The sequence below is a fragment of the Conger conger genome, chromosome 1 (genome assembly GCF_963514075.1).
Source record: "Conger conger chromosome 1, fConCon1.1, whole genome shotgun sequence".
In the NCBI taxonomy this organism is placed as follows: Eukaryota; Metazoa; Chordata; class Actinopteri; order Anguilliformes; family Congridae; genus Conger; species Conger conger.
This window is the reverse complement of record NC_083760.1, coordinates 18,137,991-18,157,588: the sequence shown is the minus strand read 5'-3', so window position 1 is coordinate 18,157,588 and position 19,598 is coordinate 18,137,991. Positions and strand designations below refer to the sequence as shown.

The 19,598-nt window shown below is 41.6% G+C and overlaps 1 protein-coding gene across 3 annotated transcripts; it reads left to right on the top strand.

Annotated features, from left to right (window-relative positions):
- Nucleotides 1-394: 394 nt before the first annotated feature.
- exoc3l4 (exocyst complex component 3-like 4) lies at nt 395-14,401 on the top strand. 3 transcript variants are annotated; one of them, XM_061258282.1, is made up of 13 exons: nt 395-491; nt 1,883-2,201; nt 2,724-2,933; nt 3,241-3,862; nt 4,619-4,736; nt 5,168-5,293; nt 5,460-5,560; nt 6,612-6,710; nt 6,927-7,050; nt 10,257-10,379; nt 11,339-11,491; nt 11,709-11,830; nt 12,860-14,401. In XM_061258282.1, exons 2-13 carry the CDS (start codon nt 1,910-1,912, stop codon nt 13,074-13,076), a joined length of 2,307 nt encoding a protein of 768 aa, XP_061114266.1. In that variant the 5' UTR covers nt 395-491; nt 1,883-1,909; the 3' UTR covers nt 13,077-14,401. The 3 variants fall into 3 exon arrangements, with proteins under 3 accessions (XP_061114266.1, XP_061114285.1, XP_061114276.1); XM_061258301.1 differs by having other exon boundaries at nt 439-491; nt 1,899-2,201; XM_061258292.1 differs by lacking the exon at nt 395-491 and having other exon boundaries at nt 1,619-2,201.
- The last annotated feature ends 5,197 nt before the right edge of the window (nt 14,402-19,598 follow it).

Below are 19,598 nucleotides of genomic sequence, written 5' to 3'. Positions count from 1 at the left end.
GGATACCATTCCTCAATAGTGCCTTTTATGCAAACAATGTATTTTATATCAGGCGTTCAGCTAGTTTGTGAAGTGAAAATATGAGCAATACAGGTAAGCATATTACCTACTGACTTTCATAAGGGGGCATGCTTGCTTAAAATTATTGCCTGACTTGAATGGCTCGCTTGAATGTTTCCGTAGCAACGGTTGAACACAATATCAAAGGTTAGGATTGTTACAATGTATTGGTATACAAGCCAACATAGTAATGATTAACTTCCCCCTGGTAAGGGAAGCCATTGTTTCAAGGTGATCTTGAACGGTGCCACTGCACGATTTTTTGTATGGACCTTGGAAAATGTTTTCTCTTGTTTCCTTAAATGTTTGTCTTTCCCGCCTGGAGTTGTCAAGTGTTTTAAATACGTCATCGGAACTTTGAGAATGTGAAAGTGAAATGTACAATGAACAGGTAGAATAAGCCTTTTCATGAGATCGGCACACCTTTTCAGGTAAGTAGGTGGGCTACTTTGACGGCAATTTTAGTTGTTATTTTTTTAAATATGCAAGCTTTACTATATAGGCTATTTGTTGAACGTTAATTATCTCGTATTGCAAACGTTGTTTTCTAATAGAAGTCAGGACTGATATTCGGCCAAAGTGGAATTTGTATTTCAGTTGAGCAGAGCTTTTAAAATATCAAATCTTTCCAATTTACAACTACACCTGCAAAGCAATAGTGCAGATAATTGCAATCCTAATTTGGTTAACATATCTTTTAAATCAGGTGAATCAAGGAATGATCATCCAGCTTCGTTAAAACTCGAGTTACTTACGACTTCTAAATAGACGGCACGGCAGACGAATTACCCAGGATTCCATGAGTAATATTCTAATAGATATTGCATAACCACATAATCATTATTATGAGGAATGTTATTGCTTCGTCCGTGGGTTTCATGTTGGATATTTGACATTCAGATTAAACTTCCGCTGAGCATACACTCGCGCTCTTACCCGGCTTTAGTACTCCGATGACGGGAAAGCTGGAGCCCTTCAGCGCTGGGATGTGTGGCTGGGATGTCTGGTTAGGGACAGTTAATAAGATTAGTATTGGTAATCTTCCAGGTTAGATTACCAATTGATACAAAATAAATAATACTATGAATACCGCGTTGGACACACCTGTTTTTATTATCAATATTTGCTTCGTAGTCTGGTAATCTGGTAGAAAACCATACATACAGCTATTTAAATGCAGAAGTGGCTCAATATGTATGTGCATTCACACACAGATGCAAGAGTCAATTGGTGACCTAGAAGCTAGAGAAGAAAAAAAAGGTTCTTGGTCACATGGGAAAATTGACTGAAAACAAATATTAAATCATTCTACTATTAATCCCACACCAGTCCATCATTAACGCAGCTAACACTATAAAACTGAAATTACGTGCACATCGCATGCTAGGTAGCTAAAAAGCGTTGTTTGTTGGGTTGTACTGCTTTGTATGTGCATTGTATGTTTGTGTGTGTGTGTGTGTGTGTGTGTGTGTTGACATACATATTGAGCCACTTCTGCATTTCAATAAACGTGGTTGTTACTGGGTTTTCTACCGGGCGTTTTCTGAGATCAGTACTATTGCCTCCATATTTAACAGTTCTTAAAAGCTTTGTTTCTTTTAGTTGTAAGGCCAACAGGTAGTGAGGCGAAATAAATAAGGTGCTAAAGGAGGTATAGATCTAAAGACACACCCTTCCAGCAGCCTCCCACAGTAAATGCCATGTTTTCAGTAAATAAAACTTTTTCTGCTGACATTTGCTGGAGCGATCAGACAGGGGACGCATTCTCATTGCAGTGCTCGTCCTTTCACTTCTGTTTCCTGCTGTTGCTCTCCACTAATAGTGACGACTGATACCAGGCAGGACCTAAATGGCAGAGAAAGGACAAGGCGACGTTGAGGGGGGTGAGTCCAAGGGACCAGAGGGGGAGGGGACCACTCCCAATCTTGAGAAAGGGAAGAATGGGATTGCACAGCCGGACAGCCCAATGAAAAAAGAGAAGAAACCAGGGGTGATGAAAGTCCTCCGGGAAAGCATACGGAGGGTGGGAGAGAAAAACCCCTTGGCTTCAAACATCCGGGGGTCAAGGGAAAAACTGGGCCCAGACTCTGGAATGGAAGGGAATACCACAGAAATAGGGGCACGGTCACCTGCATCCCAAAGTAAGTTTCCTTTTCGGAACTTTCCTGCCAAACACCTGTAATGAAATCAGCCTACTCACAAGGCAGTCACTCAACTGTTTTCCAAGGTCACAGTAAGCCACTAGCAATGACAGTCCAGAGTACGAGGTCTGCAGCAACACTGTTTCACTGTAGTGCTGTGGGCCGTTACAATGACTGCTTTCTCTTACGTGCTGAGGTAGTTTGAAGGGTATTATCTTTACGGAAAAAATGTGAGATACAAAAAAAAAATGTTTTCAGCATTATTCTCATTCCTTTCATAATTAAGTTAAACCTCCATTTTGAAAGCCACTGAACAGACTTGTTATTTGTGATTCAAGACAATAGTGTCTTGCTCCATTTGAGGAAGAATAACATACATGATTATAATTGTTTCTGAATGTGTATGTCTCTCAGAAGAAATACAGTCCACAATAATCCATAAAAGGACATTTTTTGTAACCTAGCTTGCTCAGAATACATAGACATGAGAGAACCACATTTCAGGCCATTTGTGCATTTCAGGTCTGAGCCCTGGATCTCAAATAGTCTCGCCAGGAAAGCCCACGGGTCGGTTCAGTTTCCGCATCGGGGGGAAGATGGATAAGGCTCCCAAACCGGACCAGCTGCAGCCTGTTGCTGAAACTCTTCGTGCGGAGAAACAGGAGAGCGTTAAGGTGATGGAGGTGGAGGAGGAATACCGCCTCCCAGAGATCCCCTTCGCACCATTGTCAGGTGGGTATTTAGCTTAGCTTTTAGGTGGAGTTTTCTTACCTTGTCTGTCATACACACGCACACACACACACACGCACACACCATCAGGCAGATAAAAATCCTTTCATGAATCCTTGTGGATACAAAAGCATCTCCTCCTTAAGTGTAAATGCTGTATTGTTTTAGCAACAGCTCACCAGAGATAGATATCTGCTTCAGCGCATCTAGTAAATAGTCTAACGGGAGTCACAGGACACAAAGAATGTATGCTCCTTGGATGATATATGCAGAGGAAAACCTCGAGTGAGTCTGATCTGTGCTCTCTCAGTGATGCAGATAAACAAACTCATCGAGATGGAGGTGCTGGAGGAAGCTCATCTGAACCTGCTCTCTCTGCGGGAGGAGCTGAAGAGGGACCGAGAAGGGGGCGGGGAGGACCTGTCCTCCATGGAACATGCTAAAAAGGAGAAAGACCTGAACCTCCTCTATAGTGCCCTGCGGGAAAAGGTGACGGACATTGTGAGAGACTCCAACAAGCTCCCGTCCAGAAACAAGGAGCTGCTGGTGCACGTGGCACGAATCATCCAGGAGGAGGAGAAGAGGGAGGGGGACCCGGACAGCGTGGTCAAGGGCTGGAGGGACATCTGGAGGGCCGCGGTACAGGAGGGGGTGCAGGCTAATATCGGGAGAGTGTACCTGGACAGCAGGGAGCAAAACAAGTCTTGGCTGGCTGTTCACTTGGGCTTACTGGGGAAAGCCATTGTGGAAGACCTGGAGAATGTGAAAAATGAACTGCAGGGCTCGTACCCTCCCAGTTTCAAGGTCTTCCCCACCTACGTGGGCTGCTACCACCGTGCCGTCGGTCAGCACCTGAAGAAAATCATGCAGCAAAACTTGGACTCTAAGGACTGCTACCATGTATTGGACTGGATGATCAACCGTTATGAGAGGTAAGCTTGCTTCCAAATGATCTAGCTGTAAGAGGAACTGCGCAAGTGTTCCTCAAATACAGTGTTCCAGTGCTGCAACAAGCAACAAACAACAAACAATAACAAACAAACAACAGCTAACAGTTTTAACATAGATTTTAATGTTACAAAGTAGTCTAATAATGATTTTTTTTTTAAATCAAATCATGTGTAGGCTACACAGAACTTTAAAGCGAATTTAATTCTTTATTTTCTCTGCCATCTCTTTAAATTGATTTCAGTGGTTTTTATAAGGTATTTTAGGGGTGTCAATTCCAGCTAATCACAAGTTTTGTTCACGATTGATTGGTATTTATCAACCATCCGCCCTGGGTGACCAAGACACCCAACCCCTAAATGCTCCTGACAAGCTGGTTGATGCCTGTTTGCTAAATCCAGTGTAATTTGTTAGTTCAATCACATATACAAAAAGATAAATGAGGCCCATTCTGTGCACAAAACATTTAATTAAAATTTTAATTTACATTCATTTACAAGAATCCAAGGAAAGCATTTTCTGTATATCCAGATTTCCTTCAGTGCATTAACTATTCACAGAAAATGCTTTTTTAACACAGGGCCATGAGACAGTATCATGGTGTAGCAGGTCTGATGTACCATGTAATCTGATGGCAATGGTTATATGCTCATTTAGCAAAGCAAGTTGAAATGTCACCAAATGGATTGGAATGGCAGGAAATGGAAGGCTGTGTTAAAAAAGCTCCCTCTGGTCCACAGTGAGAAGATCATGGGCAGTCCCACTCTGCAGCCAGAAATGAAAGCAGATGGCAAGACCCTCTCTTTTGAGGATGGCTTTCTGGACCAGATCAAAGAAACCTACTCTAACCGTGTACAGGTGAGGCACACAGACAGATCATGGTGTACGGGACGTGGGATTATTTGGCTTTTGGACCAAAAGCTTTTGGTGGTGCAGTGAATAGAGCTGTTGCTTCAAAACTAGAAGGTCCCCGTTTCGAATCCTTTCTGTGTGAAGTCTGCGTGCTCCCCTCGTGTCCACATGGGCTTCCTCCAGCTTCCTTCCACAGTCCAAAGGGAGGGTAGGCTAATTGGATAGTCTCAATGGCCTGTAGGTATGAGGTACTGGGATAAGCCCCCACCCCACCCTCCCTGACCAGGAATATGTGGGTTAAATAATGGCTGGACAAAGTTCTGTCTATGAACTCTGCAAATTAAGACAGATTACATTTTGAACACTAGCTTTTGACTTTTGTCATTTTTGCTTTCAAGCACCTGGGAAAGGTTTAAACCTGTGGTTGTTTCATTCAGACTGACCTGAGAAACTGTCTGGAGAAATCCATTCGACTGCAGTCTGATGAAATCTGGAGTGTGGGAAAGAGCCCTGAAATAGAAGAAGACTTCTATCAATCTGAAATGCACATGGATATCATGACGGTATTGTAGTCCCTTTACATTCAATCAATGTGTTTATTTCTCTTATTATATGTTCATCTTTTTCCCCCCAATAATACTGCCATTCAGTTAAACAGTTGAATGGTCACGTTAAACTAGACTTTTATCAATGTGCAAATATTTGAAAGTTTGCTCTCTTGCTTTATAGGTAATCAAGAGCTATGTAAAGAATTCCTGTAGAATTGACACAGGCCTGGAGAAGAGGGTTGTGCACGCCTGTTCTACAGAGCTGAAAGAGTTTCCACAACGGTAAAGTCATGCTCCAGAACAATGGCTAGAACAGGGGTTCCCAGTCTTACTCCTGACTGCCCTTCTTTGTATGCTGACTTTTCTTCCAGAGAATATCTGGAATAACGGTTATTGAATAAAATAAAGTTATTGAAGTGTTTATGTTCTTATTTATTTTGGCACTCAAACACATTTTATTATAATTCAGATTTCAGGACCATGATTGGGAACACATACAGTACTGTGCAGAAGTCTTAGGCACCCTAGACTTTTCTATATATGTACATTTTTTTGTGTGTGTTAGTATAAAAGAACACATTTGAGATTTCCAAATATTCATTTTCCAAAAGATTTAATTTTACAGGGACATTTTTGTATTTAATTTTAAAAAGTAACATATTACTGTAAGCAATTGACTACTTTTTACATAAAAACTTGATCAAGGCTGTCTGGGATCAGAAGCAAGGAGCCAACCAAAGTCTGCAGAAGAACTATGTCAAGTTCTCCAACATGTTTGGAACAACTCCCTGCTGATTGTCTTATAGAACTGCAGGATGGTGTTGGCTATTTCAGAGAATTGATGCAGTTTTAACGCCGAAGGATGGTTACCAAAAATATTGATTTGATTTAGTATTCTGCCAAATTAATAAAATGTAATTTAAAATGTATCGTACGTTTATTTAGGACCTTTGATTGTATTATTTCTGAAAGACTCTTATCTGTACAGAATGTTATACAGGTGCCTAAGACTTTTGCACAGTACTGTATTTTTACATATTATAATATTATACGTTTACTGTATGCACACTGAAGAAACTGCATAGTATCTGACCTGACCTTTCACAAATATTGTTTTTGTCAAGACACTGGAAAAAATTACAGGTCCAAGATACCACAAAAAAACAAACTGACTTTGAGATTTAAACTGGTTAAGCAAGACTTCAACGGACATGCAAAGCATTTTCTCTATTTCATATTATACAATATACATATATTTGACTATGCCTTACAATAGAACCCCCCCCCCCCCCCAACCTCTCTCTCTCTCTCTCTCTCTGTCTCTCACACACAGCTTTGAGGGCGAGTTCAAGCAGTGGAGTGACACCGCAACAGATTTATCACTGAAATCTGCATATCAGGTCACTTACATAAACAGCTTCACTATCCTGAGGTGAGTCTTTCACACAATGCAAATCCTTCAATTGAGAACCAGTGACATGTTTCCATTCTGAAGTAATTCAGAAGTCACATGGCTTGCAGAAGCCACCACAGCAGCAGGTTGAAAGTAAATATACCTGCAATCAGCACACTGTGGCTGTTGACTTGACTAGGTTTGTTTGGCAAGTTCAACCCACAGGTTTCCATTTCCCCTTTTTTGTTTCGGAAGAGAACAGATGGAGGTGTACAGAGAGAGCTGCCCACTGCAGGTGGAGGCCCTGGGGAAGGAAATGAAGGCTGTGGTTGACAGACTTGGCCAGTCCCTCCTGGAGCAGTTTCAAACTGACATGAGAGTGAGTGGATCATTTATTGATTGTCTGGTGATACCTAACCATCCTACTGGAAGAACAGAATGACTTCCTCTTAAGAAGGCCATCTTCAATGTCCCTTGATCCCTTGCCGTTATTTCTCTGAATGAGATACTTTATATAAGCAAGTATAGTGTTAACTGCCCTTTGATATCCTTTGTTATATATTGTGCAGAGTATCTGTGTGGTATGATACATTTGCGTAGATGTGTAATCATTGTTCTTTTTCCATGAGGAAAAAATTTGACTGATTTTGGATAAATGAAAACAGTGTTTTGCTATGATTTGGCAGTGCTAAAACACTGAAAGCTAAATTGAAGCCTGTGAGCCTGTGATCTTTTGATATTTTTTTAACGCTGCAGCATTACACTCACCAAGCACTTAGGTATTTATTAGACTTATTTTTTAGACTTCTACTGCTTTAGCCTATCCACTTAGAGTTATAATGCGTTGTACGATGTGTTCAGAGATGCTCTTCTGCATACCACTGTTGTAATGTGTGGTTATTTGCATTACTGTCATCTTTCTGCCACAAGATGACAGTGGCTCAGGCAGTAAGAGCAGTTGTCTGGCAGTCGGAGGGTTGCCGGTTTGATTCCGCCCTGGGTGCGGATCCACCAGCTCGCCAGGAGCGTTTAGGGGTTAGCAAGACACCTAACCTCTAAATGCTCCTGGTGAGCTGGTTGGTGCCTTGCATGGCAGCCAATGCCGTTGTTGTGTGTGAGTGCATGTATTAATAGGAGAATGAGAAGCATCAATTGTACAGTGCTTTGGATAAAGGTGCTATATAAATGCCAGCCATTTGCCATTCCTGTCAGCTTTGACCAGTCTGGCCATTCTCCACTGATGTCTCTGTTCTGTCTGCAGAACTGCTGCTCACTGGATTTGTTTTTTGCACCAAACTCTAGAATCTAGTGTGCGTGAAAATCCCATAGACCATAATAGCGTGAGAGGCTGCACTGCAAGCTGCTTATCAGATTATCAGATACATCAAAAACATGAACATAGTTGGCACAGACTGTTTTTTAAATAGCTGGTTGTTCAGTTGAGGCATTTTTACATTGTGCAGTGAAACAACTTGTTTCAACCTGCAGAGTTGACAGAGATTGCACCTGGTTTCCCAGAAGTCCCCAGGCAACTTGGAACATTTTAGCAACATTTTTGTTTTACCTTTTTGTCATTTACAATTTTTTAAATAACAACTAATGCCAAAAAAGAGAAAGGGGGAGAGGTAGAGCTGGAAGTAAAATATTTACAAGTACATTTTTATTTACAAATAATATTCTATAGATAGTGCCTTTTGGATACGGGAGTGTGAGGTTGAGGAATGGCGGAGAGCCAGGCGCGACTAAGGGTAATCCCCCCCGTTCCGTCTGTCCGTTGGTCTCAGGTTGAAAGCCTGATGAGAGACTCACCGAGGCACCTAACAGGGAGCAGAACGCACGCCAGAATCGAGAAGCGAACTGGGGTCCGCGGTCACGACTAAAATAACCGTTTTGCCCTCCGATGACGGCAACCCCGTAATAAAATCCAGAGCCACGTGGCTCCAAGAGCGCCTCGGGATAGGTAACGGCCGTAACAGCCCTGAGGGGGGACGGTGCAAGCCTTTGCTGCGGGCACAGACCGAACAGGCGGCCACAAACTCCCGGACGTCTTTTTCCATCCCGGGCCACCAGAACCGCCTGGACAAAAAATCCCTGGTGTGGTGAACCCCGGGATGCCCTGCCAGCCGTGAGGCATGTCCCCACTGCAGCACCTGGGACTGAACCCCAGCGGGCACGAAGAGGCAGTGAGGCGGACCCCCTCCTGGATCCGGCTCTAGGCGCAATGCCCTCCGTACCGCCGACTCAACCTCCCAGATCACTGGCGCTACGATCTGATCACTAGGGAGAATGGGTTGAGGAGTGTGCTCCCTATCGGTGTTATCAAACACCTGGGAGAGGGCGTTGGGTTTTGTATTTTTAGACCCTGGATGGTACGTCAAAATAAAAGAGAAACATGCAAAAAACAGCGCCCAGCGGGCCTGGCGCGAATTGCGTGTTTTAGCAGTTTGGACATACTCCAGGTTTTTGTGGTCCGTCCACACCGTGAACGGATGCTCCGCCCCCTCCAGCCAGTGACGCCACTCCTCCAAGGCTAGTTTGACAGCCAGCAGTTCCCTATCCCCAACATCATAATTTCTCTCAGCTTGGGACAGTGACCGAGAAAAGAACGCACAGGGATGCACTTTCTGGTCCTGGGGGGACCGTTGCGAGAGAATGGCGTGAACAGGGTCTTGAGCGGATCGTCCGCCCATCCCGTCTCCCCTGCCAGAGCCTGAAATTCTACCGAGAACTCGGCGACACTCCGAGTTCCCTGTTTCACCCAGGTTAACCGGGACGCCGCCTCTTTGCCGGTGACGTCATGGTCAAATACTCGTGTCATCTCTTGCATGAGGAGCCGGGAGTGATTCATAAGGGGAGCCTGTGCCCGGATCAGTGGATCCGCCCAGGTCAGAGCCGTCCCGGTCAACAAGGATAAAATAAAGGCAACACGGGAATCCTCAGTGGAAAAGCGCGAGGGTTGTGATTTTAAAAAGATACAAAATTTATTAAAAGCTAGTTTTTAGTAAATGAAAAGTGGCATTCTGTCTGGTATACCAATCCATTCTGCTCTTTTAATAAAGGGGAACGTCATGCTAATTCAGTACTTTTCTATTTTATTGATATTTCCACTATTGGACGGCCTTAAAAAATGCAAATTTTTTTAAGTTGTCTTGCGTTTCCCTGCACAGTTTTTCTCAGTGTGGATCATAGATGGTGCATAAGAATGTGTACAGAAATGACCTTTTTCTCATTGGAATAGATACTGTATTGCTTTCCACAATTTTCTGGTACTATATTGCAAGCATATTGTTTGCTCCTTGAAACTGTTAATTTGTGGATTTATGTGTGGTACTATCGTTTTATATAGAATATATAGAAGTGTAATAATAATACGTTGTTTTTTTTGCCAATTTACTAAATGTAGAATTAAATATGTCTTTTGTGGTTTATTATAGGATATAGAACAAACAGAACAATTCTGAACAAATTATGACACGTGGTGTCTGCCTCATACGATTTTAAGTTACATGATATTGAATCAGGATAATCCACTGATTTAAGAGTGTGGCCTTCTATGTGAGATTAAAAGAGTGTTTTTCACCTCAGCCCTACCTCAGGAGGATGATGACCAGGAAGTGGCTTTCCACAGACGAGGACTTTCAGCAGATTGTGAAGATCACGAATCACCTGTCCCAGCACTGTAGACTGATGAAACCGCCATATGTGCAGGCAAGTCAAAGATGAGTCCTCACACAGCAATGCTCAGCAGCCTCTCTTTCAGATGACTTATGCTATAAGTACACCACGACACCAGAGAAATATGCCTCAGATATAACAGACTGAACCAAACAGGTATGAACCAACCAGGTGTGAAGAACCTGGACGTAACATCCTGTCATTAATTACACCTTTCCAAGCATAGATTCTCTTTGCTATTATCGCCATGGTTGCAAAAAGTCATGCATGGTGTGACGCTCTTATCTCAACCTTATTTTCACACCTTAATCTCCCTTGAGAAGTACTGCCCAGCAGTACAAAGTCACATATGTACTCTTATCTCTGCCATATCAGCACGATTTGATTTTACTTGATTTAAACTACATCAGCACAGACTTGATCGTTAATTCTGTGTAAACTTTAGCAATGCCCCATCTGACATAAACAGATGTCGTAGGCTTTCCCTTCGTGAAACTTAGCTGTGTCATTAGCGTCAATGAATGTTCTCTGTCACTCAGAGGACGTAAGTAACTGTATGCCTAGAACGTGGCAATCGCAGATTATTGACAGGAAATCATGAGATTGCCACCGAGTGTGTCATAAGACCAGAGCCGGGGTCAGCCCGCCCATAGTGTCTCTGCAAAGTGTGAAAACATGGCCACAGATAACTCTCCTGCTTATGAGGCTGGTTTTACATCTGTACATTCTTACTTTCAAGATCGATTTTCAGATCCCTTTTGTAAACAAATGAGTGAATCTCTGGTATTGTACCAAAGGTAACTAGTCGCAAAGTTAGATAGCTCACAGTCAGCAAAAGTTTCATCATTAACTAATGATGGTATTCTTGTGTATAATGTGAGTGCTGTAGCTCCCTTCATGCTGTTACATGCAGGGTCCATATTTGGATAAACAACATCATTTGAGCGTGCAACTTGTGGTTCCTCCCTTACTCAATTCTGTTTCTCCATCAGGAATTCGTGAACAAGGTGCACTACCACGTGGTGAAGGAGTACGTCTCTCAGCTGATGAAGAACAACTACTCCTGCAAAAACAGGAAGCATGAGAAAGCAGCTGCCAAAATGAAGGAGCAGTGGGCAGGGCTCCAGGATATCTTTGAGGAGATGGTGAGTGAATCATTCAGACTTTTCCAGCTTTCTCGTGTTTCACGTGCACACACACATTCTCACTTGACTATTCACTCACGCTCACGTCAAAAATGGGCATACACAGTACGTATATTTAACCTATGGTGATGAGGACGAATATTGTTTTGGTTACTGTTGTTATCATTTTAATATAGGCGTTCAGCCCGGACTGACTGTATATATGCCTCCCCTCTAGAATTCTACCTCTGATTGGCTCCATCCAGTTGGAAAGCACCTGTGCGACATCATCGGAGAGAAAAACAGTAAAGAGATAAAGGACAATCTCGCAGACCTTGTGAAAGACTACCCTGACTTCAGGTACAGTCCACACTATTCCTACACTCACATGGCCCTGGATTGGGCCACCATTTTGTGTGTGTAGGGGGGGTGGGGGAGCTGTCATATAATAACAAAGAGGTTTGCAGGTTATCTGCATAAAGTCGGAGCAATGCAAACCAGAAATTCACTTTCAGAGACATACTTACACATGCCCAGACACGCTTATTTGAAAATTGCTAACTAATGCACGAGAGACAGGACTGAGGTAGAACTGGACTGAGTTTTGAAATGTGAGATCACCATGATCTCACTCCAGAGGAATGGGATGGCTCAGGGTGAGATGGGAGTTGTCATTGTATAGAATATATTATCTGGGGCTTTTCCAAATGCGTGCAGTGAACTCCTCTATAACGACTGGACTTTCCCTCTTTCTCTCCATTATTAAGAAATATATTTTCACTAGTTGAGTTGGTTTTGGTTTTGCCTCATTTCCATGTGGGAGGATTGCATCACTTTCACTTCCTCTAGGCTGGCAGCTGCAATCACCTGAAATACATACATGGGAAATACTTCAGTTGAGAAATTATCAATTTAAACATAGTTCATAAACATGTAGAGTGAATATGCAGTAGAGAGAGATACTCTCTTCTCACAGCTTGGAAAATTGTGTCTCAATAGAAATGTGATGGCCAGAGGACTGAACTACGATGCTACTGCTTAATAAACAGTGCCGTCCCTGGATAAATAATTTTGATTATATGGCATTATTAGAACTCTGAAGGAGTTTCTGCCTACTCGTGAGGTACAGTGATTCAGTATATACTGTATTAAGCCAAAAGTCTTTTTAATGCACTTTATTGAGTGTGAAGATAAAATATAATTAACAATGGAAAAAAGATATTCCACACGCTATGTAATAGAAATGTCCTTGTTTTCCGGGAAGAATCCCATTATATAGTCTCACACTATATCTCCACCTCTCTCAAAATAATTTGCTCTGAGATCCTCTCCATTGGTGAAAATTCAGCGCAGCAGTGAATGTTCTTCTTCCTTTCTGTACCTCTGCAGCAAGAAGCACCTCTCTGCTGTGCTGTACTTCCGGGGGATGGTGCGGGGTCGGGAGCGGCAGGCGGTCCTGCGGCGGCTGGGCGAGCTGAAGCACGCTGCAGGGCACCCTGGGGACAAGAGCCGAGCTCTCTTCAGCGACATCCAGGTCGCCGTCAACACGGACTGCCTGGCCAACGCGCCCCTGTTCTGCCTGTCCCACTCCTCCATAGGCAGTTAGCTGTGCCCCATGTGTACCACTCCCTTTACCCTCCTGATGGTTCCGCACCTAATCCTGCATGAAGGTGGGGAAATGGGATCCCCGAGCAGTGTCCACATTTCTCGTCGGTTTTCGTTCTTTCCTTCAGAATTTCTTCTGGGACTGTGAAATACTGTGATATCATATAAAACACTAGGTAGATTACTGTTTGTTATAATAGTTGGCTATAGTGACCTAAGTTAAATATTTTTCAAACATATTTCTGAATTTCAAATTGTTCATGTTCTTTCTCAAGACGCCGATCAATTTTACATATATCTTTCAACGAGCAGTGTGGAGCCCTCCTGTGTCCACAGATAGCCGTTGTCCTTCCACCTATGTATCTGATTAATCTTAAGGTTGTGAATAAGCACTAGACTATGTATTAGATGGCAGTCAAACAGAAAAAGAAAGCTTCATATTGATGTTGTGTAATAGACATTTCTTCACACGCAAGACAATCCCTCACAATGAGACATCAATGAGACGTGCGTTTATTCCATGTGGAAAAGCCATTCTTGTGTAAGTTGCCTTTAAACCAGTTATTTTGTTTACTGTGCAATTACATACAGTAACACACCATCCCATTGGACTTGACATGAGTAGAATATCGGCTTTATGTAGTACATGCATTGTGCTATGGAACTTAAAAAGAACTCAAAAGATTCAATCACATGTTCAAAAAATAATCCTCCGTTGTCAACATGCTGCAGGTTTGTACGTACCTCTCAGTAACAATCGTATGCATTTTGGCTGTCACTGTCTTCACCAACAAAATGAAGTACTCTAGTATAAATCAAGAGCTTTCAGGTTATTGCTTTTATTCAAATATTTATAACATCAACACTGTGAACTTAGATAAGCCACATAGAAGCTTGTGAAATATACCGTATCTGAAGAAGTTTGCAATCATTTTTAGTATTAGCACTTTTGAACACTTCTTTTATAGAGATATTCATTTTTCATCTGGACTGCAAGGGGTTTGCATGAAAAATTTGCCCTGATAGTATGTGACATCAATAAACTATTCAACAGCTCTATGGTGGATATTGCACCAACACATTATAGCAAGTTGGTTTTCATTCTGCACATTTATTGCTAATTATTCTGGATTATGTTATTTCTGTTAATTGTATGGTGATGAATTATATATTTGTATTTGTATGTAAATAATTCCAAGTTATGTGATATTTTGTGAGCACACATTCTGTTGATATAACCAGTTATTGAGATGTGCCAAATATTGAGTTTACTGGAGATAAAATGCAAATAAAATTGTTTCTTTCTTTATTGCATTTCATCATAAATGTGACTTCAATGTGATTCAATCATGCTTTTTTGCTACTATTTCTTCCTCAGTGTTCTGAGAATTTACCCTAGGATGTCCAATAAACTGGCAGCAAGGTTATCATAGCATTTGTGCATAACATTATATTCCATGTTTATTTAAATATGAGATAAATCTCGTGTGAATGTGAAAATGTACAAGAGTATCTTGGGGTTATTGTATCTTCTGACCAATAATTGGATTCTTAATTCTAGATTGGAATTTGCTATTTGTTTTGCTATTAATGTCCCCATGGGAAAAAGAATATACTAATTTCAATATGTGATTTACTAAAACACAGCACACGTGAAATCCCCTTTTGTCAGAAATGAGTATTACCTGTCCCTCATGCTGCACCTACAATAATCCCAGTTATTTTGCCTGAATTCCTCTACCCTTTCTCAATCCCTCCTACCTAAACATCTGAAGGAAAATGTTTATAAGCATGTGTACACTTAGGCACATGCAGTACCATCGCAAAATATCAATTTCCGATTCGAATGGACCTCATTAACAATCGGAGATGGAACAAAGACGGTGGTGGTGGCATCTTCCTTCTTCAAAATATAAGGAGTGCAGACCACAGTTTTGCGGACGGAGAGGCTTAAAAAAGGTCAAATAGGCAACAAGATATAAAATGACCAAATTAGGTGATGCTACATGACTGAGTACATGACTGAGTGATCGTGCTAATACTCAGGGTATTCTCAGACAATTTTTTTCAAAACCAATATGTGAAACATTTAAAACCACATAAGATGTTTCCTGGATTTAGGGAGAAGTGGGTAGTTTCATTTTAACTTTTAGCTTTGAAGTATGTGCAATTGCAGCTGTGCTCCAAAATGCATAGTTTCCCACCTCAAGCACATTTTGGCACTGGTTCTGTTGACAAAGGCCTTTCAAATGAACACACAATTGTTAGTGAGGACTCGCAATGAACCAGTCCAGTACTAAGCTTGTCACTCCCATTGTACAATTCAGCAAGGCACTGAGCTACTTCATAAACTATCTGGGTATTAAAAGTTGTTCTACATGCCCAATGGTAGAGTCCAAAGTAGTGTCTGCTAGAAAATACTGTAATGTCCTGAAATGCCACCAACACAAATGTCAACCATCCAAACAACATGATCGGTTCCCCTGGTGAGAAAACTTGTGTTGCCTTCAACTGTTTGGGAAGGCAATTTCTTTTCTTTTTTTTATCAAAGCTGACAGAAAATAAATTCCAACTAAACATCCTTTCGCATTATTGAAGGAGGCTGGGATTGTGCTTGAACAGAACTTTGTTCAACTTGCTGATGTTTCTCAGTATTTTCATTATTATTATATTTTTCCACTGGGAAAACATGGACCTTTGTGTCCCTTTAGATGGTGTATACCAGATTTGTAAATGCTGTACTATAGGTGTCAACACACTTCTAATTGTCTGTCAGATCTGTTTAAATCTAGATACAAGACAGTCATTTTCCATGAAAATTTAACAGAAGATTTGACTGGTCAGTTAAACCTTAAGCACAATATGATATTAGCTGTGTGGTATACTTCAAACAATGTTTCCTTCATAGAAAACAAATTGCCATTTGTTTTTGCCATTTGTTTATTGTACCTTTGAGGGTACATTAAAACTATGCAAACAGACCCTTGCGACTAATCCATGTTCCTTTTTTCATTTTTACAAATGTGCATTTTCTGAAAATTGGTTAATATCAGTTTCAGATAAAATCATAAATGGGGAAATGCTGTGAGGACAGAAATGCACTTGTATTGTACAGTAGCTCAATTCTTGAGTGTGTATGCACACAGAACCACGGGGCTAATCCAGGTTCTTACGAATATGCATTTTCATAAAATTGCCTAATATCAATTTCAGAGAAAATCATGAGGAAATGGTGTATTATCTGTTCCTGTTTTCTGTACAATTACAACAGGTAATCTAAGTAAATTGTAACTGCTTTGCCAGTTCACTGTGGTGTGTGTCAGTGACGGTTGGGAAGAAGACCTGTGCACACAGAGCACACACATGCAAGGCAACCACAACACCCAAATAAACTGCCCTTATGAAATTAGATGGAGTGAGCTGTTCGCCCTTTTGAAAGGTTATCTGGGAGCTTCATGGGCTATGCATCAAGTTTGAAACAACTGCTGATCAGAATCTGCAAGCCAAAAAACAAGTTACAGTTGAGGCCAAAATTATTAGCCCCCCTTGTGAAATCAGACAAAACCTTTGATTTCTCCATGGAAATGACCATTAACAACAAGTGTTTATAGTTTGTTTGTTTGTTTCCAAAATTTCAAAGACAAAATGCCCACTCAGTTTGATTAGAATATTTTATTGATGCACTGAGTTGAAACAAGAAAAGGCAAAAATGACACAGCCAAAATTATTAGCCCCCTGGCCATTAATAGTCAATAGTGTACCCTTTCTGGGCCACAACTGACAACAACCTCTTAGAGTAGTTCTTCACAAGGTTGGCACATGTCTCTTGAGGGATTTTGGCCCATTCTTCCATTGCAAATTGTTCCAGCTGGTCCAAATTGCGTGGTTTCCGAGCATGGACATTCACTTTGAGCACCCGCCACAGATTCTCAATAGGATTGAGATCTGGGCTCTGTGCGGGCCACTCCAAGACCTTGGTTTTGGTGTCCTTTAAGAACTGTTGGACCAATTTTGAGGTATGCTTTGGATCATTGTCTTGTTGGAAGACCCAGCGACGACCTAAGCCTAGATCAAGAGCAGATTTCTTCATATTATCCCTCAAAATGTCAATATAATTTTATTTTTTCATGATGCCATGCACCCGAACGCTCCCTGTGCCTGAGGCTGCAAAACAGCCCCACAGCATGATGCTCCCACCACCATGTTTAACTGTGGGAACTGTGTTCTTAGGGTTGAAGGCCTCGCCCTTTCTTCGCAAAACATAAGCAACATCCATGTGCCCAAACAGTTCCAGTTTAGTCTCATCAGACCAAAGGACAGACTTCCAAAACTCATCTTTACCTTTCAAATGTTCACAGGCAAACCTCAGTTTGGCTCTGATGTGCCGCTCTTTGAGTAAAGGGGTTCTTCTGGGACGATGGCCCTGAAGCCCACCACGATGAAGAGCCCTCACAACTGTGTTCCTAGAAACATTAACTCCAGAAGAGGCCAGGTCAGCAACAATCATCTTGGCAGATGTCCGGGGCTTCTTGTTGACATCTCTGACTATTTTCCTCTCCAGAGTTCTTGAAATCTTGCGCTTTCGACCACGCCCAGGTTTGTTTCTTACAGAATTTGTCACCTTGTACTTAGCAATGATGCAACGTACAGCTGTTCTAGACACTGTAAAACTCTTGGAAATGGTAGTATAGCCTTCCCCCTTATTATGAGCCTCCACTATCTTCTTTCTGAGCTCAAGACTGATTTCCTTTGTCTTTGGCATGGTGAGTAAGTGAGTAAAGCTCAATGCTGATTGAATGCTCAGGTGTTGTTGGGAAGCTAATTGACTGCACAGGTGTGGTTTGAAAGCTAATTGGTTGATTGTATGTGTTTTGAAAGCAAAAATGCACATGGGGGCTAATATTTTTGACCACCCCATTTTCACTATATTTGATATAAAGCAAGCCTAAAAATGTATATTACATTCCAAAATGTACCAAAAGCTACTAAATAGCACTGGTGAATTTTTGATTATATCAAGTTTTAGCAATAATGCAAGCATTGGGCAGAATTTTAGGAAAATGTTCATAATTCCTGGGGGGCTAATAATTTTGGCCTCAACTGTAAGAGAACTTGACATCATTCATAAACATTCGTCAATTTTCTCTTATTTAAAGATTTTCGTTAGCTAGGAACAACATTTAAGAGTGGTCCTGGCCTGTCGTTAGGAGTCATGTAAACAAGAGCCTACAGTGCATATTAGCATGGTATGCCTGGCACACCGAACTCAGATCAAACTTTCAAACTAGGCATTGCAGATCAAATATGAATCAAGATTCAGTAACTGTATTACTTATTTGTTGCCTCAAATGTTTTCAAAAACGTATTTCAGTGGATTGTTTAGGAGAAAGAAGACAAGGTTTCTCTCATTTCTGCCATATATACTGTATTATAACATCTTCATTTAGGACAGTTGTTTATCGTTATGTGCATTTGTTGAATCCGACGTGGCACACTTGTATGAAAAGTAAGAGAAATGTATGCTAAGAATGCAAACATGATCTTGCATGAGGCCCAATGTGAATATGGGACTTTTATTCTTTTCGTGGTTCAAGAGAATAAATTAGCGTTAAAAACCTGAAAAGCATCTAATTATGAAAAATGCACAAGAAATAGAGGATTGTAATTGCGTTTGGAGTGGAAATCAGAACGCATAAGGGGAGCCCTGGACCAAGTTTGGGAATCACTGTTATACAGCAGCCAACAGCAGCCCGGATGGTTTCCCAGAAATGCAGTCAGACTGTATAGGAATTTCCCAGTGCCAAGCAGGTCAAGCTACATCCGATCCAACTCCCGCAAGCTACTGCTTCATTTCCAAAGAGGCTGCCAACACTTCTCAGCACTTCAAAATTATTTCAATAAGATGAAGACATTTCTCAAAATGTAGAACTGAACTTCTGGCCTAAAAACCTTGAAATGTTTATGTCACTCTGTCAGAACCCTAAAATGGTTGCTTGTGTATGTCGCTGTGGATAAATGTTATATCATCTATGAGGTGAACGTGAGAGTTCTGGTATTCAGTTTTGTTGCTTCTCGTAGAGCGGGTTTAACAGCAAAACTGGGCACACCAGCAATGCTTTGCCTGAGATTTGCTTCAGTGTCAGTGGAGTGGAAAGGAGTGTCAGTTAAGGCTGCTGCCTTGCCTTGAAAGTTAAATGCCTGACAATATGCCTTTGGGTAGTGAGTACAAACTCAGTGGCTAACTACTCACCTACTATATGAAGCAAAAAATACACATACGCAATTATGCCGGCCACAATGCAATAATTATGCCGAGTCAGCAGTGCCACCGGTGGTGGTAGGAATTGAGCTACAGAGCAGTGCATTATTGGCCAGAGCTGCACTCAATGATGGAGGGTTTCAGTTGGTAGATTTTCCCAAGATCATCACATAGGAACAGGCCTTCTGGACTGTGCAGTCTGTTTGCTCTGTGTGCATTGCACAGTACTCCTCTGATGCAATGACTGTACAGTTCATGGTGAAT